Source organism: Gymnoscopelus microlampas, assembly GCF_963454915.1.
Source record: "Gymnoscopelus microlampas genome assembly, chromosome: 15".
NCBI classification, from domain to species: Eukaryota; Metazoa; Chordata; class Actinopteri; order Myctophiformes; family Myctophidae; genus Gymnoscopelus; species Gymnoscopelus microlampas.
This window is the reverse complement of record NC_139952.1, coordinates 7,499,923-7,521,941: the sequence shown is the minus strand read 5'-3', so window position 1 is coordinate 7,521,941 and position 22,019 is coordinate 7,499,923. Positions and strand designations below refer to the sequence as shown.

General features: G+C 42.8%; 1 protein-coding gene across 1 annotated transcript in view; it reads right to left on the bottom strand.

Annotated features, from left to right (window-relative positions):
* arid1ab (AT-rich interactive domain 1Ab) overlaps window positions 1-22,019 on the bottom strand; it is a 132,339-nt gene that overhangs the window by 29,535 nt on the left and 80,785 nt on the right. Inside the window, exons 5-12 of the mRNA XM_084080263.1 lie at window positions 21,127-21,376; window positions 17,869-17,958; window positions 15,965-16,135; window positions 10,714-11,050; window positions 6,615-6,763; window positions 5,848-5,960; window positions 4,680-4,889; window positions 3,631-3,838 (exon numbers count right to left, since the gene is read on the bottom strand). Of these exons, the coding sequence (XP_083936389.1) occupies window positions 3,631-3,838; window positions 4,680-4,889; window positions 5,848-5,960; window positions 6,615-6,763; window positions 10,714-11,050; window positions 15,965-16,135; window positions 17,869-17,958; window positions 21,127-21,376 (1,528 nt within the window). The remainder of the gene's footprint in view (window positions 1-3,630; window positions 3,839-4,679; window positions 4,890-5,847; window positions 5,961-6,614; window positions 6,764-10,713; window positions 11,051-15,964; window positions 16,136-17,868; window positions 17,959-21,126; window positions 21,377-22,019) is intronic.

Sequence of the window (22,019 nt, the reverse complement as noted above, 5' to 3'; positions counted from 1 at the left end):
ACTAAAACTAAATCTAAATGTGCTGTCTGTAAATCAACAGTGGGTCTGAGGCCAGATAGCATGAGACCGCTGCAGGCTGCTGCTGGCATCAAAGCCAAGCAGCCGGTGATATGACTCTCCAAAACAAACACCCCCCCCCCCCCCCCCCTCCGGAGGGGAGTCACCACCAGCCCCCTCAGGAACCCCCCTCCCTCCCTCCCTCCCCCCCCTCCACCTCTGACACACTGACACACACTCCCAGCTGACACAACAACCACAACACACACACACACTTGTGGCCCGACGGGCATTTCGTAAGAATGTTTTGTCCCCCCCGTGAACCAACATTTCAAAAGACCAACAACACTGATATATGTGTATGTATGTATGTATGTATGTATGTATGTATGTATATACATATATATATATATATATAGTTACAGAGACTCTGTCGGGTGGAAAACCTCATATGTCCAAAAAAACGTTACTTTTTAACCCATTGAGACCTGAAGCCGATTCTACACGTCTCCTAAATCTCAACAGTTTTCTGAAAAACGTATGTTTCTATATCAGTGGTGCTCAATCTTTTTCATGTCAAGGACCCCCACAATGATATGTATTTGGCCGAGGACCCCCATCAAAATATCTTGTTCCAGGGACCCCCCAGAAGCAAAGGTTTGAGTTAAAAATGTTCGCTTTAAAAATATATATATTTCAAAGATGTGCACACATTTTCACGATTTTTCAAAAATAGCAGATCTACAAGCTCGTAGCGCGGCACTCGGTGCCGCGCTACGAGCTTGTAGATCTGCTATTTTTGAATAGCCTAAAGTGTAAAATAATACTTTTTTTAGCTCAAATCGAAAAATGACAAAGTTCCAGGTCTTAATGGCTTAATGCCTTACTTTTCAGGATTAAAATTCTAAAGTAGCAGACCCACAAGCTCGAAACACGGCCTGAGGTCTGCTACTTTTTGACGCTTTCATGTGACGCTGTAGTATGATAAAGTAGGGCGTTAATTTACCAAAAAAACACACAAAGTTAGAATATGGAGATAAGAGGTTTCTGCCCGACACCAACGACATATGTATATATATATATACACAGTATATAAATATAAAGGCGGGCCGCCGGCGTCAACATAAAAACAAGGGGACCGTTTGACGCCGGTCAGGGAAAGGACGAGTCCAACGCCTAGATTTAAAAAGGAATATTCGTTTTTAGTCTTATTCCTGAGCCAATAATTCAATATTTGCGGTGTCTGCTGCGGTACTATACTATATAAAATATTATAAACTCCAAAACAACTCTGACGTGTAATCACTGATGAACCTACTGAAACAAAAAAACAAAAAACTAATCTCCATGAATTCAAGGTTTAATGGGGTGAGTAATTGATAGAAAAAAAACATTTTTTGGGGGTGAAGTGTCCCTTTAACCCATTGAGACCTGAAGCCGATTCTACATGTTTCCTAAATCTCAACAGTATTCTGAAAAATGTATGTTTCTATATCAGTGGTGTTCAATCTTTTTCATGTCAAGGACCCCCAAAATGATATGTATTTGGCCGCGGACCCCCATCAAAATATTTTGTTCCAGGGACCCCCAGAAGCAAAGATTTGAGTTAAAAATGTTCGCTTTAAAAATATATATATTCAAAGATTTGCACACATTTTCACGATTTTTCAAAAATAGCAGATCTACAAGCTCATAGCGCGGCACTCGGTGCCGCGCTATGAGCTTGTAGATCTGCTATTTTTGAATAGCCCAAAGTGTAAAATAATGCTTTTTAGCTCAAATCTAAAAATGACAGTTCCAGGTCTTAATGGGTTAAAAAAAAAATATCATGACTTGTGTGACTAGCGTTTTGCCAATTATCTGGGGGACCACCTGCGAGATATCCTCACAGCCCCACCAGTGGGCGCCCCGGCCCCGCAGGTTGGGAAACGCTGCTGAGTTACAGCTAAACGTTTCGCCCACGAGAGAGAGAGGGGGCCAAAACAGCTGTGATTTACGGGGGATGGCGGGCTCATACGTGAAGATGACAGACCGCTCGACGGGAGATTGCCTTTTAAACATCACAATTAATAGGATACAATAAAAATACGCAGGTTTATAGGCAGATTATATGGAGCAGGGAGAGAGAGAGAGAGAGAGCGGAGGAGGTGATGAAGCACACGGCAGCACCCAAGGGAGACAGAGATGGACCCAAAACGGTGAAATAATGTACTTTCGTTCATTCTGTTTGAATTGGACGTGTAAGGTTCCATGTCCACGGAAAGTGTTACGTTTTTTTTGTGGAGGAGTGCTTTGGATATCGGTTGTCGGGCAGAAACCTCTTATCTCCATATTTCTACTTGTTGTGGTTTATTTTGTGCTCTCTCAGTGCCAATGAAATACAAAAATATGTTCATACTGTGCCAGCAATTTTTTTTTTTTTTCAAAGTAGCGAGATACAGCCTTTTTCAGTTATAAGTTAAACAAGGAGTGGATGGAGCTGCAAATCTTCAGATAATGATATCTTGGGTTCTGAACATTAAAAAAAAAACAAAAAAAAACGTTTTTTTTTAAAAATTGTTTAATTTATGTTTTAAACTCAGGATTTTTCGTTCTGGCTCTGAGGGCATTCAGAAAAAAACTCAGGATATCTCGTTGTGTGGCACTGAGAGAGTTGACGGCCTACTTGATCATACTACAACGTCGCACGAAAAGCATCAAACGTAGCAGATCTACGAGCTCAAAACGTGGCGCTAAGCGACGCGGTTTCGAGCTCCAGCATGCCAGCCCAAACAAAGATGGTCATGGAAGTAGAAAGCGACCACACTTGTCGTCGATGTGAGTATGACATCTTGGATCCCTTTACGGCAGTGGTTTTCAACCCTTTTCATATCAAGGGTCCATTATTTATTCGGCATTTGAGCCGCAAAACCACCGTTTGCTGAGATTTGGCCTCTCAGACCCAAGACTTTGAATATTGTGTCGTCGTTGGATGAGATTTTGTCCACAATTCCATGCTGTATTGATGTTGGTTCCATGTATGGGAGACAACAGACGAACGTTGATCAAAATAACAATTCTTCTACATTCTCTAATTGTGTGGACTTCTTGAAAATTAAGAAATGTAGATTTTTAACAATAATGTAACTTTTGAGAGCGTAAAATGAAACCAAATGGACCCTTACGGGTCCATTTGGTTTCATTTTACGCTCTCAAGAGTTAAAGATCTATATAAGGGTCCATTTGGTTACCAACTCTCCATCATTTAGCTGGGGACCACCTGGAACCCCCTCAAGGACCACTGGTGGTCCCCGGACCACTGGTTGAGATTGAGAACCACTGCTTTACAGAGTTTAAAAATATCAATTCCAGCCAGTTTGCAGAAATTTACTGTCAGCAAAAAAGAAAAAAATCACACCCAGTGTGAAGAGAGTGGTGCCTTTGATGAGTTAATTAGTGTTAACTGGTTGCATCTTTGTGTTGCAATCAGCTGCAGCTGTTGAGGCCGTGCTCATACGGACAGAGAGCTGTTGAGGCCGTGCTCATACGGACGGACGGACGGACGGACGGACGGACACACACAAAGTCAGTCCTTGGAGTGGCTAGCACCACTAAAAAAAAGACGAGTTTTGTAGACTCCACTGTGACGCTCACCTGGACTCGGAGGCTGGACCTTGGGCTGGTTCTTCTTGTTGGCGTCCGTGTTGAAGAAGTCCGGCGGCGGGTCCTCGCCCCGCTCGATCTTGCACTCGAAGGCGTACAGGCACTGGATGTACTGCTTCTTCAGGGAGCTGGCGGCGCTACTCGACGTGCCCACGTTCAGGTTGGTGGCCAGCTCTCTCCACTTCTTGTTTTTGTTTACCTGGGGCGGGGGGGGGCGGACCAAAGTGAAGGGAAGCGGAATGTGAAATAAGTTATAATGAAGAATAAGTCTTAAACAGCTCTATGTCCCATCTGTGTCATTTTAGATTTGATTAAACTTTAGCTTATTATACTTATACTAAGCTATTAAAAAATAGGAGGGCGCGTAAAAAAAATAAGAAAATACAGGATCTTTGTAAGAGAATTGATTAAAAAAAAAGAGTTTTCAGTCAAAAGAGGATAAGAGAAAACACAGTATTGTAAAAAACAATAATAATACTGGATTTGTGTAAGACAAATTATAATAAAAAATGTTTTTCAGTCATTTGCTACTGTATTGAAAAAAGGATAAGAGAAAACTTTTGTTTATTTATTGTAAAAAAAAAATGAGAAAAAAAATACTGGATTTGTGTAAGAGAATTAATAATGAAAAAGATTTTTCGGTCATGTCTGGAAAATAATTTTGTGTTTAAAAAATCTTGAAAAATCGTATCGTGATTCAAATCGTATCGTGAGTCGAGTGAATCGTTACATGCCTAATCAAAAACATCAAATATAAACCGATATATTGGCCAAATCGATATACCGTAATTTTCGCACTATAAGCCGCACCTGAATATAAGCCGCAGCAGCTAAATTGAATGATTTGTACATATATAAGCCGCACTGGACTATAAGCCGCGGGTGTAAAATCCCTAGATTTAGGAAGTCCCCTAGTGGCCGTTAGCTATAAAAATCCATAGATAAGCCGCACCGTTATATAAGCCGCAGGGTCGAAAAATGTTTACGGTATATATATCGGTTGGCTCTAGAAAAAAAAAGAAAAGATGTTCCCCACAGACCTGTGTAAGGCCGCCGATCTCTTTGACGGACACGTAGAGCCTGAAGAGGTCGAGGGGCTTGCGGCCCACGGCCGGCAGGTTGTTCATGCCCATGGCCTTCTCCTCGGAGAAGGCCAGGTAGCGGTCCACCCACATCTTCCTCTCCGGCTCCGGGCCCAGCTCGTACAGCCGCGTGATCTTCTCGTTGGTGGTGGTGGACGAGCTGGACTTCTGCCGGGGGGGGGTTGGGAGGGAGGGGGGTCCGAAGATTAAGAGCAGTGGTTCTGAGAAGACATCTGACAGCGATGTCTTTGCATAACAATGCTGTTATCTATTTAGCAGTGGTTCTCAAAAGTGGGGTTTCCGGGGGGCCGCTAAGAGGGGTCCTTGAGGGGGTTCCCAGGGTGGCCCCCAGCTAAATTAGTTAACCCATTAAGACCTGAGGCGATTCTTAAAAATGTTTTCTAAATCCTAACAGTTTTTTGAAAATAAATTTGAAAAACAAATGTCAGGATTTTTCAAAAATACCAGATCTTCAAGCTCATAGCGTGGCACTCGGTGCCGCGCTATGAGCTTGTATATCTGCTATTTTTGAATAGCCAAAGAAATCTAAAGTGACACAGATGCGTTCCAGGTCTTAAAGGGTTAGTTAATGCAGCGTCACAATTATTTGAACCCCTTTATCCATATTTCATACGTTGGCTATTCAAAAATGGCAGATACACAAGCTCACGGCGCGTCACTTCGTGCGAGCTTGTACATCTGCTATTTCTGATTCTTTTTTTGATGTTGAATAATTTGGAATTTCTTAACACAAATCTTCTCTTCTGGGGAAAGAGAAGGTGGAATTCCCATTTCCTGTTCCGGGGTCAAGTTTCTCATAGCTTAATTTTGATTGGTTCAGCAGCAGATTTGAACCGTCCGTTTTCAAGTTCAAATCTGCTGCCGAGTCAATCGAATGAAGCTATGAAAAACTTCCCCCGGAACATGGAAAATAACTATTTCAAGGATGTCCATAACAAATGGAATTTGACCTGTAAGAGTCCATTTGGATCCCCCCTCAAGGAACCATGAGGGTCCCTGGATCACACTTTGAGAACCATTGGAATAGAGATTGAAAACTTGGGACCGAAAAGCGATAAGGAAACCTCGACCCTTCAAACTAGTTCTTAAGTTTTTTTCACTGTACCTTTTTTGTCTGTACCTTTTTGGCCTCAGGTTTAGGAGTACAGTCCACCTTGTTATTCATCTTCTGGGCGGGGGCCATCTTGTCCATGCCGAACTCCGGACTGGGAGACATGCCTGCCGGAGGTGCAGAGCAAAGAGGCGGGGTTTAAACGTGCGCAAACACCATATCGGTACGGCTCGACTGAAACTAAATGGGCAGCATGCGCTTATGAGACCATATTTATGCATTTGCAGATTGGTTGCCAATTTGAGCGAATCGGTATGGTAGCTAACATTGGTATGTTAGCTCCATACTTGGGGTGTAATTTATTTGGTATGTTAGCTCCATACCTGGGGTGTTATTTGGTATGTTAGCTCCATACCTGGGGTGTTATTTGGTATGTTAGCTCCATACCTGGGGTGTTATTTGGTATGTTAGCTCCATACCTGGGGTGTTATTTGGTATGTTAGCTCCATACCTGGGGTGTTATTTGGTATGTTAGCTCCATACCTGGGGTGTTATTTGGTATGTTAGCTCCATAACTGGGGTGTTATTTGGTATGTTAGCTCCATACCTGGGGTGTTATTTGGTATGTTAGCTCCATACCTGGGGTGTTATTTGGTATGTTAGCTCCATACCTGGGGTGTTATTTATTTGGTATGTTAGCTCCATACCTGGGGTGTTATTTGGTATGTTAGCTCCATACCTGGGGTGTTATTTGGTATGTTAGCTCCATACCTGGGGTGTTATTTGATGTGTTAGCTCCATAGGTGGGCGCTGTAACTCACCTGGGGTGTTATTTGGTATGTTAGCCCCCATGGGGAAGGGTCCGGGCCCCGGTGCTCCCTGGTTCATCATGCCCTGCATGCTGTTCATGCCCGGCCCGTACGGAGAGCCTCCTCCCATCCCATGGGACATGTTGGGGTAGCCCGGCGGCCTGGACAACGACAAACAAACCATCATCAATGTCACAGTATGGGCTTTTACTCAATACATATCAATATTCAAATATCACTCAAAGTGGGGTCTGGATGGGGCGGGGGGGGGGGGGGGGGTCCTTGAGGGGGTCCCCAGCTACATCATTGATAGTCAGGAACAACATGGACTCGTAAAAAGGTCTGTAACTCCGAGTTACCAAATAAAGTTACCAAAATGAATGGTTCTATTTGGACACTATCAAAGAGTTACAGGGTTCCGTGGCCTAATAGGCTCTATGCACAGCAGCCATATTGGAAATAAATTGGGCCTCTTCTTACTTCCTTCACAGATGTTACCAATGATACTAATGAAGGCTCTGTTCCATTCTGGTCAGGGTGCTGATATCGTGCATTTTGGCTCACTAGAAACACTCCATTCTGGTTCCCAAATTGCCACTTATGGTGGGTGTGTAACTCTGAGAGTGTACAAATGGAACCAAATGGACCCGTAAGGGTCCATTTGGTTCCATTTGTACACTCTCAGAGTTATGGGGGTCCTTGAAAATAAGACAACCACTATCTGCCACACTAAATGGAACAGAGCCTTAATTAGTATCATTGGTAACACTGGTGAAGGAAGTAAGGAAGGGGCCCAATTCATTCCCAATATGGCTGCTGTGCATAGAGCCTATTGCACGTCCTTGAAATGAAAATGTTTGGGAACCACTGCCCTAGTATATTTATACTACTAGTAGGGATGCAGGATATTGACATTTTGGCCGATATATTTCCCCACGCAGTTTCCAGTTTTTAATACTAAACACAACAACATAGTTGTTGTGTTAGCATCATGTTGTGTTAGCATTACAAACAGAAAACCATGTGGAGAAATTAGTTTCCATATCTCCCCAGTTCTCAAATTTGTTTTGCCATCTTTTAAAAAAGGCCTCCCTTTCACCCTTCTGTTGTGTTCCGTTCATTGGCCACACGGCTTCAAATTCCACACAGGGAGGATGAGTCCCGTCCTCCCCAATATGTTTCCACACACTGCCAAGCACAAGCTGAACAAGTGGCTTCCAAAGCCCATGTGAGTCACTCGTCTAAAGAGCTTGTTTTTCTCTCTATCGCTCTTCTTTAACACATCTCTCACTCTCTCTCCATCTCTCTATCGCTCTCTCTCTCTCAATCTCCCTCAAGTTTTCCACTTTCAATATCCCCCAGTCAGTAATGTGTCGCTCGTTCGGGCGACAAAACAGACCATGACGCAAGCCCGCCTACGCGAGGCAGACGAGCATTTTTCAGGGTCACTCTCACACACACACACACACACACACACACACACACACACACACACGAGGACACACACACACAACCTCACGCTTGTTATTCCACAATGAAATGAAAGGAGAACTCTCCAGAGTGACTCCAGAGAGTCTTAACTCCATTCTGTGAGCGACAGTGGGTGAATGACCCTTGACGCGTAACGGCTCCCCGGTGTCTCGTTGAGACCCTGACAGAGCTGGCTGGCTGGCTGGCTGTTCGGTTATGGATGGGGGGGGGAAGATCCTAAAACGGACCCGGTTCCAAAGTTTTTGACACCCGGACATCAATGAGGTTTGGGGCCTATCGATACTCTTATGGAGTCTAGCGGGTCCGTGAAGTGACGTCATGCGTCGAGTAGGGATGGGGGGGGGTCACTTTCAACCTCATCTTCGTATAATTGGTCCTCACTAATGCTCATTGTAAGATGGCACCATTTCTGTCTACTTACTGTGTCTCAGAGGAGCTCTGTGGACAGTTCAGATTTGTATTAATGCAAGAACAATGGCTTCTATTTCAGCATGCTAACTTTCCAGGAAGAGAAAGGCTGTAGTTTTTATTGTTTTGGAATCCCCATTGATGATGTCACTGGTAGGCAGGTTTCTGAACTGTCCACAGCCCTCCAATGAGACGCAGAGTGAGTAGACAGAAATGGAGCCATCTTATTATTAGTGAGGACTAAGGATTAGGATTAGTGAGATATGACGATAAGGTTAAAAATGGGTGAAATGCTCCCTTAAGCCCCATCGGGGGGGGGTCGAGAAATCGGAATCGGACGGAATCGATTCCGAAGTTATTGAGAATCGGGAATTAGGTTAATTAGACCAGTGGTTCTGGAACATGTTCATGGCCAGTTTCGCCTACATTCATTGATATGTATTTGGCCACAGACCCCATCTGAAAATATATTCTGTGCCAGGGACCCCGGAAGTGCTTTTCTAAAATGTAAAAAAAATAGCAGATGTACAAGCTGGCATGTGCAGAATTATGTTTAAAGGGATAGTTCACCCCCAAAAAAATATGTTTTCTATCGAGATGGACCCCATGGAGACTTGAATTCATGGATATATTTTTGTTTTTGTCGCATTCCTAGGCCAATAATTTGAAAGCAACAAGTTTTCAAATAACTGCAGCGGAGTAAAAAGTACAACATTTGTCTCTGCGATGTCCTCAGCTGTGGAACCTTCTCCCAGTCTCAGTCCGTAAAGCAGACACACTCTGTATATTTAAAACTAGACTAAAAACCTTTCTCTATGATAAAGCCTATAGCCGAAGTGTATAGACTCAGTCCCCCTATAGTCATCCTCTCTCCCCCACCTTCCCCTTTCTCCTCTCTCCCCTCGTCCTCTCTCTTCCCGTCCTCCCTTTGGTTGTGTGGGTTTGTGTCCCATTGGTACAATCGTAATTAACCCTGTACGGATTCACGCTCTAGTAAGGCCTGCCACTAATTCTACAACCGGGGACTCGTTCCCCGGAGTTTCTTCTACCACCCACGTCGCAGGTCCATGGACTATTACTATGGACCCCCAGCTGCGGCTCAAGACTGTGACTGCGGACCGGGCCTGGGCCTCTCCATGGAGTCTATGGACTGTTACTACGGACCCCCAGCTGCGGCTCAAGACTGTGACTGCGGACCGGACCGGGCCTCTCTCCATGGAGCACGACCTGGACACGACCGTGGACTTCTACTACACTACACTATACCGCATATTATATTATCTTAAACATTTTTATATTATTCCATTATATACTGCATACACACTATTGCTGTACTATATTATACTATCATATGCTAGTATCTTACACTATTATATTTGCTATTATTGTTATTGTTACTGCTTGCACTGTATCTCTTTCTGTCTCTCCTCTGTCTCTCCCTTTCTCTCTCTCTTCTTTCCCCCAACACGGTCGAGGCAGAAGGCCCCCGCCCTAGAGCCTAGGGTCTGCCTGACGTTTCTTCCTGTTGAATTAAGAGGGAGTTTTTCGTTGCCACTGTCGCAAAATTGCTTGCTCAGGGTGGGATGTTGGGTCTCTTCTCTACATGTAAAGTGTCTTGAGACAACTTGTTGTGATTTGACACTTTAATAAAATTGAATTGAATTGAATTGAATTGATGTGGTAAAGTACAAATATGAAGTAGGGGTGTGCCGATACACTAATTTCACGAAACGATACGATACGATATTTGGCTCACAACTTCGATACGATTTCGATACGATACGATACGCACTTTTTTTATTATGAAAATATATGGAGGAGAAAAAAAGAAAATGCAAACAAATAATTCTGTTTTTGCATTATTCAGACATGCAAACTTGTAGCTTTTCAGCTACAATAGCCGTTTTGAATCCAAATAGTATGACACCTGACCCAAAAAAAAAACATGTTGTCACTCTTTTCACTTCGGGGCCGTCTGCATGCCTGATTATTATGATTGTAAAAAAAAAAAAAAAAATTTTTTCAAAAACGATATTTTTTTTCCCCAAAACGATACATATCGTCGCGAAAACGTATCGCGATATATCGCGGGACGATATATCGGCACACCCCTAATATGAAGGTACCGAAAAAAATGGACAATACTCAAGTAAACCAAGAGTGCAGTACTCGAGTAAATGTACTTTACACCACTGGGCGGGGGGCCACCCACCTGGTGTGTATGGAGTTGGAGGGTCCGTGGTGCATGGGGGGGCCTCCTCCTTCCTTCCGGTTCATGCCCGGAGGCGGGCACATGCCCGACGCCACCTGAGGCGGCATGCCCGCCATGTTGGGTCCCCCCACCATGCCGGGGCCGAAGGGCCCCCGAGGGGCCATCTGTCCGGGGCCCATCCTGCCGGGGGGCATGCCCCCGTACGGAGCCCCGCCCCCGCCGCCCCCGCCGCCCTGACCGGGCATCCCGGGGTTCATGGAGCCCGCCATGCCCGGGCCTCCGCCGCTGTAGTTGGCGTTGGGAGGCATGCCGCTGTAGCCCGCCTGTCTGGGGTAACCTGCGGGGGGACGAGATGGGAGAGATACGAAAGAAAACAAGTTAGTCCAGGGGGTCTTCAATGTTTTCTTTAACCCATTAAGACCTGAGGCGATTCTTTAAAAAAAAAATCTAAATCCTAACAGTTTTTTGAAAAAAAAAAAAAGGCAAGATTTTTCAAAAATAGCAGATATACAAGCTCATAGCGCGGCACTCGGTGCCGCGCTATGAGCTTGTATATCTGCTATTTTTGAATAGCCAAAGAAATCGTGTGTGTTGCAGATCAAACTATTTCATAGATAGCTTCAACGACTGTTTTGACAGCACTATCATCAGTGTTGTAAACTTGACCGTTGGCTCCGTCCTTGGTCTGCTCCTTTTTCCCTCTACACCAGGGGTCTTCAACAGGGGGTCCGGGGCCCCTAGGGGGTCCTCAGAGTTACTACAGGGGGTCCACCAAATCTTTGTGTGATGTGATACATTTTTTTTTACCTTAACCACTTGAACCCTAGCATCCCTTTTTCTGAGGAGAACTTTAGCCAAAAATAGCAGATTGTTGTGAGCTTGTAGATCGGCTATTTTTTGGCAAAGAGGTATCGGGTGTAGAGGGAAAAAAGGGCAGACCAAGTAAACAAAAAAGGTTTAATCTAAAACACAATTTGATACAGTATGTAGAGGGGGTCCCTGCTTCACCATTCTCTCTCAACTAGGGGGTTCTTGGCCTGAAAACGTTGAAGACCCCTGCTCTACACCAAACCTCTTTACCGAAAATAGCCGATCTACCTGTGAGTTACACACTATTTCAGCTCCAGACAGAAAAAAAAAAGAGAGAAATCCGGTGTCTCCCCGGGACTCAAACTAACAAAAATAGATGAATCACTTAAAAAGGAACACTTCATTTTCAACCTCATCTTCGTATAATTGGTCCTCACTAATGCTCATTATAAGATGGCACCATTTCTGTCTACTTACTGTGTCTCAGAGGAGCTCTGTGGACAGTTCAGATTTGTATTAATGCAAGAACAATGGCTTCTATTTCAGCACGCTAACTTTCCAGGAAGAGAAAGGCTGTAGTTTTTATTGTTTTGGAATCCCCATTGATGATGTGATTGGTAGGCAGGTTTCTGAACTGTCCACAGCCCTTCAATGAGACGCAGAGTGAGTAGACAGAAATGGAGCCATCTTATTATTAGTGAGGACTAAAGGTCCTTACACACCGGGGCGATTTTTTCGTGCGAATAATGCGGGTTTTTTTAAAACCTTATAAAGTCAATGGCTCCGTACATGGAGCGAAAAAGCAAAAAAGCGAAGCGAAAAAGCGTCTTTTAATTATTCGGAACGAGTCCGAATTTTGCGTATATTCGCTATATTCGCCGGTGTGTAACAACCTTAAGGATTAGGATTAGTGAGATATGACGATAAGGTTAAAAATGGGTGAAATGCTCCTTTAAGCCCCATTTCAAAAATGGTGAAAGCAGGAGCTCTGCAAACTCACAACATATCGTGATGCGTTGTGAGCTTGCACATCTACTGTTTTTCCTTTCTTTTCTTTCTGAAAATCTCTTTTTTTGTAGGAAAAGTACAAAATAAAAATCACTTGACATGACAAAATGTGTTGGAAAACATTAGATCACACTTAAAATCACATCTTCTGTTTTAAAGGGATAGTTCACCCAAAAAAAAAATATTTTCTATCAATTACACCCCCTATGGAGACTTGAATTCATGGAGATTTTGTTTTTGTCACATTCCTAAGCCAATAATTTGATTATCGGCGGAAAGATGCTAAAAATCTCTATGAATTCAAGTCTCCATTGGGTGAGTAAAAAAAAAAAAGTCATTTTGGGGGTGAACTATCCCTTTAAAGTAGCAGATGAATGAACCCATAGTGGGTCTGAATGATCAGCCTCTTTTTGTTTCAACTCAAAACGCAATTCAGTGTAGAAACTAAGTAATGTCACAGTCGCTACAGTCTTGGCACACACAATCAACACCACCACATTGGATGAGGGTTTCAGCGCTCTGCTTCTAAATGTACCTACAGCACAGAGCTTCCTGTTCTTACAAGCAGTGGTGGGAAAAGTACTCAAATTGTTTACTTAAAGTAATACTAGGTAACTTTTTCAATAAAACTAAAGTTAAATTGTATATCTTTTGTGAGTGGCAAATGTTTCACAACACCCACTCCATGAATTTCACCCCCGAAAGCCTTTTATTTATATATTTTCTATTGAACGTTGTCGGGGTTGACCTTCCCGCGAAAATAACGTCATTTGGACGGAAAATGGAAGCGGAAATGCACCGGTTTCCTGTTTGGCCAGGAACTACTGCACCGGTTTCCTGTTTGGCCAGGAACTACTGCACCGGTTTCCTGTTTGGCCAGGAACTACCGCGCTATTAACAAAAAGGAAACTCACGCTGATTTTAAGAGATTGTATGATTTGAAGAACGAAAAACAACAGAAAAAGAAAACACAGCTCACGGTAACTAAAGCTCCACTGGCTAAGAGAAACGATCCACAGATCGTATAAAACAATTAAAAGAACGCTTTTTGAAACGCTTCCGTCTTCCGGTGAAAACGAATGGAATTCTGGGTAACGCAGTAATAGACGAACGGCCTGCAGTGACGGTAATGACCAGCAGAGGCTGCTAAAAAATGTTTTTTGGAAATTTGCACTGTACAACTTTAAGTAAAAGTATCAATACTGCAATGTAGAAATACTTTGTTACAAGTAAAAGTCCGGAATTCAAAATGTACTCGAGTAAAAAAAGTACAAACGTATTGGCATCAAATTGTACTTAAAGTACCAAAGTTGTGCCGAATGTCCCGGCTAAAATGTGTAAAAGGCTTTTGAAAATAGCAGACCTACAAGCTCACAACGCGTCGCCATGCGACGCGTTGTGAGCTTGTAGATCGGGTATTTTCAAATAGCCAAAGTTTACATCGCAATGGTTAATGTATGTTTTGTAAGTAACTAGTAACTAAAGTACTCAAATAATTGTAGTGTAGTAAAAGTACAATATTTGTCTCTGAGATATAGTGGAGTAGAAGTAAAAGTATCGAAAAATGGAAATGCTCTAGACTAGTAAACAAAAAAAAATCCTCAAAATTCTACTCAAGTACATGTACTTAGTTACTTTCCACCACTGCTGACAAGCATCCTAGCAAGGCTGTTTTTTTTTGTCTGGGACCGCCATGTTGTTTGGCTCTGATGACTATTAGCGGCGACTGTCTTCAAAGCCCCGCGACACTCTCCTCGACTTCAACTTCAAAGTGAAAATCTTTCATAAATATACATAAAGAGAAGGAGAAAAAAAGAGCCATCTTCAAAGCCTCTCTATAATCTGGGCTAGCAGCGGAACTCTTGCCACCGTCACAGAACAACATCTGTTAACCCATTAAGACCTGGAAACGCATCTGTGTCACGTATTGATTAGAGCTAAAAAGCTTTTTCTTTTTTTAGCACGTTGGCTATTCAAAAATAGCAGATATACAAGTTCATAGCGCGGCACCGAGTGCCGCGCTATGAACTCGTAGATCTGCTATTTTTGAAAAATCGTGAAAATGTGTGCAAATCTTTGAATGCGTATTGTTTTCACGCAAACATTTTGAACTAAAATCTTTGCTTCTTAGATGGGGGTCGGCGGCCAAATACATATCATTTTGGGGGTCCTAGACATGAAAAAGTTTGAACACCACTGATATAGCAACATACGTTTTTTTCAGAATACTGTTGGGATTTAGAAGACATTTTGTAGAATCGGCTTCGGGGCTTAATGGGTTAATTCATTCAAAAGCAGAAATATATTTGTATAATTTCTAACGTTGACGACGAGAGCAGAGCGGAGCACGCTACGAATGTCTGCTTTATTTTATGGTGGATGTTGTTTTGTGGTGGAGCTGTCTTTCAACTGCACCCGCTCCTGTGGTATAACAAACGAGTTACCAGAAAATGTTTTACTTAAGTAAAAGTGTCAATACTGCAATGCAGGAATACTCTGTGACTAGGTAAAAGTCCAAATGTACTCGAGTAAAAGCACAAAAGTATTGGCGTCAAAATGTACTTAAAGTACCAAAAAGAAAAAGTGCTCATTACGCAGAATGTCTCATTTCATGGGTTTCAAATGTATAAAACACTTTTTGAAAATAGACGATCTACAAGCTCACAACGCGTCGCAAATAGCCAAAGTTTAAATAGGGCTGAAGTGGTTAATGTAAGTTTTGTATTAATAATCCAAATCTACAAAGTAACTTGTAAATAAAGTTTTTGTAATAACTGTAGTGGAGTAAAAGTATAATATTTGACTCTGAGATGTAGTGGAGTAGAAGTAAACATATAAAAAAAATACCTAAAATTGTACTTAAGTACAGTACTAAACCCCCTTTAGACCTGAGGCCGATTCTAAAAACGCCTTCAAAAATTACAAAAAATAGTATTGTACATAGTATGTACTTTTTGGAACTATAGCTTTCAGGACGGGAACGTTCCCGTCCTGAAAGCTATAGTTCCAAAAATGGGTACCCGTTTTTTTAAGTGTTTTTTTTTAAGTCCATACTGCTATTCATAGGGCTCCACATGTGTCATGTGTTTCGCTAGCCAATCACAGTCCTGAATTTGCAAAGTCAGCCAATCACATTACAGCTAGTGGTGATGACACTAGCTGTAATGTGATTGGCTGACTTTGCAAAAGTATAGATTTGCATTGACTTTGGAAGGGTTAGGGGTGTAGACTGCGTTGTAGACTATTGGCCAATCACGGTGCAGTATTGGTCAGTGTCCAAACCTCACTTATAGGGGGCGGTTACACCGCCCCAAAAATGTAATAATAAAATGAGTAATAATAATAAAAGTATTAGTCTTCCTGAGTAACTTCCCCGGCACTGACCCCGGTTTTCCCTCTACACCACGTGGTTCCCCCCCCCCCATTCTCTCACCTTGCGGGCCGTACTGCGCCCCCTGCGGGCCGTAGTTGCCCATGGAGTTGTTCTGAGGGTAGGGACCCATCCCAGCATGCATCTGGCCTCCCGAAGACTGGCGTGGAGATAAGGCGGAGCCAGGCTGACCCGGGGACCCGTAAGGTGGCATCTGGGGGTTCCGCATGTACACTGAGGGGGAGCGCGGGGGAGGGACAAAGCAATTAGACGCATACATGTTAACCCATTAAGACCTGGAACTGTGTCATTTTTTTATTTGAGCTAAAAAGCATTATTTTACACTTTTGGCTATTCAAAAATAGCAGATCTACAAGCTCGTAGCGCGGCACCGAGTGCCGCGCTACGAGCTTGTATATCTGCTATTTTTGAAAAATCGCGAAAATGTGTGCAAATCTTCTGAATATATATATTTTTAAAGCGAACATTTTTAACTCAAATCTTTGCTTCTGGGGGGTCCCTGGAACAAAATATTTTGATGGGGGTCCGCGGCCAAATACATATAATTTTGGGGGTCCTTGACATGAAAAAGATTGAGCACCACTGATATAGAAACATACGTTTTTCAGAAAACTGTTGAGATTTAGGAGACGTGTAGAATCGGCTTCAGGTCTCAATGGGTTAAGTCGAAAAATAGCGTACCAAGAATAGGTACGCTATGGTTCATGTGGCGAAAAGGCAAGATACTTTCTGCATTCATTCAATCCGGGACGCATCTCAGTCATTTTAGATTTCTCTGGCTATTCAAAAATAGCAGATCTAAAAGCTCGTAGCACGGCACGAGCTTGTATATCTGCTATTTTGGGAAAAAAATCGTGAAAATGTGTGCTAATCTTTGAATTTATATATTTTTAAAGCAAACATTTTGAACTCAAATCTTTGCTTCCCATATTTTACAAATGTTGCTTTAAATATATACATTCAAAGATTTGCACACATTTTCTAAATGTTTCAAAAAATAGCAGATCTACAAGCTCATAGTGCGGCACTCGGTGCTATTTCTTTGGCTATTTTTGAATAGCCAAAGAAATCTTAAAGGGCAAGACCACTTTGTTAGAGGTTTGGGTTGTGTAGTTACCTTGCCATGACGTAACTCCAAAGGTGGGCAAGAAATCAAAAATAATTGCTCCATTGATTAGAAATTGATAATTCAAAATATGCTCCTCATTGACTTACATTGTACAGTAAAACTGCTCTCAAAGTCACTCTTTTAGCACAAAAACGAACTCAAACAAAGTTGATTCAGACAATATAGAACATCACCAAACCCAGTACTGTTTTTTTTTAAAATAAAAATGTCAACTTCCTGTTGATTTTGCCATTTTTAATAAGTAGAAAACCCGGACTGGATCGGCGGATCCGGATCCAGATCTTCAAATAGTAAAATCAACAGGAAGTTGACAGTACTGGGTTTGGTGATGCTCTATATTGTCTGAATCAGCTATGTTTGGGTTAATTTATGTGCTAAAAGAGTGACTTTGAGAGCAGTTTTACCATACAATGTAGTCAATGAGGAGCATATTTTGAATTATCAATTTCTAATCAATGGAGCAATTATTTTTGATTTCTTGCCCACCTTTGGAGTTACATCATGGCAAGGTAACTACACAACCCAAACCTCTACTAAAGTGGTCTTACCCTTTAAGTGACAGAGATGTGTTCCCCGATTGAATGGGATAACCTGGGAATAAATGGGAAAGTGCCCTGTCCTCTTTACAATTTGAATATCTGAATATGTATTTCAATAAGAACAAACTTCTGCTTCAAAGTAACTGCCTAGAGAGGGAAGGTCACACACACACACACACACACACACACACACCTGGGAGTTGAACTTTGTCAACCCCACTTTCCGAGCGCCAGGTTGTGCCCCTGCCCTCCCCAACCATCTGTGGGAGCGTACTCACCCCTTTCCTGACCCATGGCTGATTGGTTCATGGACGAGTGCATGATGCCGTCTGATTGGACGCTGGGCGGCCTGGGAGGCATCTGATTACCTGCGGACGATTAACACCAGGAAGTTGTCACGATCCACCTAGAACCGGTGCTGAGCCGTTATATTTTCCATTTCACGTTTTAATTCTGAACGCGACTGGATGCTCAGAGCATACATCTTATTGCTGTAAATTATTATTTGGCTATTCAAAAATAGCAGATCTACAAGCTCATAGCGCGGCACCCCGAGCTTGTAGATCTGCTATTTTTGAAAAATCGTGAAAGTTTGAATATAGATATATTTTTTATTTTAGTCCGTGGCCAAATACATAGAATTTTGGGGGTCCTTGACATGAAAAGGTTTGAGCACCACTGATTTTAGCAACATACGTTTAAAAAAATGAACTGATTTAGAAGACATTTTTTTAATCCCCAGAAGCAAAGATTTGCGTTACAAATGTGTGCTTTAAAATATATATATATATTCAAAGATTTAAAAAATGTGCTATTTTTGAATAGCCAAAGAAAAAAGAAAAAAAACATAGATGCGTTCCCGGTAAATAGCTCTATATTCTGATAGTACTCATTGCTATAGAGTGTTTGTTCAGTAACAGAGGTCTCCCTGTCTCTCCAGCTCTTTAGTAAAGATAATATAAAGTTTCAGGTCAGGATACCAAACGATTCATCCAATCAGGAGAGAGAACTCATACAGGAAACAAGCGAAAACATCAGAAAGTAATGAAACAAAGAAATGAGCTGACAAAATTGGAATCGGAACACTATACAATTGAAGCTGATAAATGGGTACTCTCTCCTGATTTAATGAGATTGGTATCCCATCTGAAAATGCATTTTATTTTTATCAAAAAGCTGAAGGAGAAGGAGAGAAAGAGAGAGACAGAAGAGGGATATACAAGCATACTGTATGCAAGTAATAACAATACTAGTAAATACAATAGTGTAAGATAGTCTGCTTGGCCGCCGTGGTGGCTTTAAAAAGTACTTCAAACCACAACTGCACGTTGTTTGGTGAAAAGAGTCAGAAGACTGAATGGTGATGGATTTATATGCATCGTTTGTGCAACAGCGTCGCGCACCAAAAATACCCAATCTACAAGCACACAATTAGGGTTGGCATCCGGAACCAACACTGAGGAACCAGAATCGGTTCCATCACATTTGCAAAAATCTTTATCCCACAATTTTCTAACCCATTTTTTCACCCAGTGCCAATTGCCTATGTAATCCTGGGCGCTACTCTCCCTCTGCCAGCCTGGGGAGAGCCCAGAGTTGAGCTCATGCCTCCTTCAATGCACGAGGAGCTGGGCAAGCCGCTTCTTATCACCTTCCATCACATTCGGAACCGGTTTTTAATCACACGGTCAGAGCTGGTATGTGGACTTCACGTCCGCTATACAATTACAATACCGGTGGTTCTCAAACTTTGTGATTTCAAGGACCACCATTAACTCTGAGAGGTCCATTTGGTTCCATTTGTACACTCTCAGAGTTACTGACTTGTAAGGGTCCATAAGTAACCTGGACTACTACTAGACCTCACACCTAGGACTCACCTAACCCCTGCTCATTATGCTAGGGTGGGATGGCTCAGGGTAGAGGACAGAGTAATGCAATGGTTTTCAAGATACTCAAGGGCCCAGTGCCCATATGTACCTCAAACTCCTTCAAAAGAGTGAGAAACACCTATGGGCACAACATCAGAGCAGGGAGCCCCACTGATATCATTCCCCCCAGATTTGGCACAAACATGGGGATGAATTCATAACTATTATGCCACCATAATGTGGAATGCCCTACCAACACCCATCAAAAAGTGTGACTCCCTACCCTCCTTCAAAACCGCCATAAAAGAGCACCTGTCTGCAATTTGCAACTGGACCTAGACAAGTGTTCTAGCTTGCCAAAACAAAAGACCCCTCATTGTTTTTCTGTAAATATACTTTTATTGCTCCTAGTAGTGATGATTTATTGTATACTATTGTATTTATTTATACCTTGATGATTTGAATACATAGGACCACAATGTGTTATCCTTTTAGCATTATTGTATAACCCTAACCCTGTTACTCCATTAACACATTCCCTGCCAGAGTTTATTCATAAGGTACTCACCCACTGCCAGCGTTTTTGAGTTTTATAGCCTTTTGAACCGTTCACAAAAAAATTATATCCATTAAAATCCGCGATCGGATGGTGTTTATAAACAGCAACGACGGACGTACGAGCCCTCATAATGTTTACACTTTTTTTCCTTTTTCTTCTTCTGTGTTATCAGCCGGTAAAAGAGGCTGCAAACGTCATATCCGTTTGGCTGTGACGTGGCTGTGACGTTTCCCCACCGGCCATCTTAGATTAGCTTAGCATCCGATCGGCTATCAGATCGTTTTTAAACACAAAGAGGATAACCGTTCGTCGATCAAAGAAAAGAAAATACAACCGGAGCTTACCATTCGTTTTTTAAACCGTGTGAAAACCATGATCTTTAGCCAAAACCAGGGAAAAACTGTTTTTTCAGGATAAAAAACGAACCGGAAACGGTTGTCGGAAATTTTCTCATAGGATGGGTCGGAAGCGTCATGGGGAAAAAAAAAAATCAAGGATGGTACCAACATTTTTTTTTTTCGTTATTAAACCACATAAAAAGACGATCCCGAGATATCTCGGGATACGCAGGTAACGGGTGGATTTAATGTCCCGAGATATCTCGGGATTGGCAGTATATGTGTTAAGATCGGGATCCGTGTCATTTTATGATTTCTTTGGCCATTCAAAAATAGCAGATCTACAAGCTCATAGCGCGGCATAGAGTGCCGCGCTATGAGCTTGTAGATCAGCATTTTTTTTTTTAAATTGAGATTTTTTTTTTAATCTTTGAGTATATATTCTTTAAAGCAAACATATGTAAAATATTTTGTGTCCAGGGACCCCAAGAAGCAAAGATTTGAGTTACAAATGTTTGCTTAAAAAAAAAAAATATATATATATATATATATAGCACACATTTTCACGATTTAAAAAAAATAGCAGATCTACAAGCTCGTAGCGCGGCACTCGGTGCCGCGCTATGAGCTTGTATATCTGCTATTTTTGAATAGCCGAAGTATAAAATAATGGTTTAAGCGGTTACGCAGATGCGTTCCCGGTCTTAACGGGTTAATAAAGTATTCAATCAATCCTGTTGCGTTGCAATGCAGACGCTTCCTTCTCACCTGGCACGGCAGCTGGGGACAGGGGGCCCGTGCGCGAGGGGGGCCCCGTGACGCTGGCGGGGGAGCCCACGGGCGAGGGCGAGGGCCCGCCGCGGATGCCCGACAGGTGGGGCGAGGTGTGCGGGGAGAAGGGCGACTGCGCCGGGTTGCTCTGCTCCCCTTGGCTGCTGGAGACCCCCGAGGTGCTGACGCCCGGACTCAGGGCGCCCTCCGTGCCCGTGGGCAGGTCGTCGATGGAGCCGGACAGGTCCTGGAAAACGCAGAGAGAGAGAGAGAGAGAGAGAGAGAGAGAGAGAGAGAGAGAGAGAGAGAGAGAGAGAGAGAGAGAGAGAGAGAGACGGGATTAAGCACCAGGCACACTAAGAACGTATAAAAATCAGTTGGTTCTCAAAAACAATAGGCTCTATGCACAGCAGCCATATTGGAAATAGACTTCTTACTTCCTTCACAGGTGTTACCAATGATACTAATTAAGGCTCTGTTCCATTCTGGCCAAACAAGAGTCAGGGTACTGTGCATGTTGGCTCACTGGAGACACTCTGCTACACCAGTGGGTCTCAAAGTGTGGTCCAGGGACCCTCATGGTTCCTTGAGGGGGTTCCAAATTGCCCCTTGCGGGTGTGTTACTCTGAGAGTGTACAAATGGAACCAAATGGACCCTTACGGGTCCATTTGGTTCCATTTGTACACTCTCAGAGTTATGGGGGTCCTTGAAATTAAACAAAGTTTGAGAACCACTGTGCTACACGAAATACAGAGCCTTCATTAGTGTCATTGGTAACACCTGAAGAAACTAAGGAAGAGGCCCAATTTCCTTCCAATATGGCTGCTGTGCGCATAGAGCCCGTTATGTCACCCGACAGAGAAGAAGACGCGTTTGTTCACAACGCGTC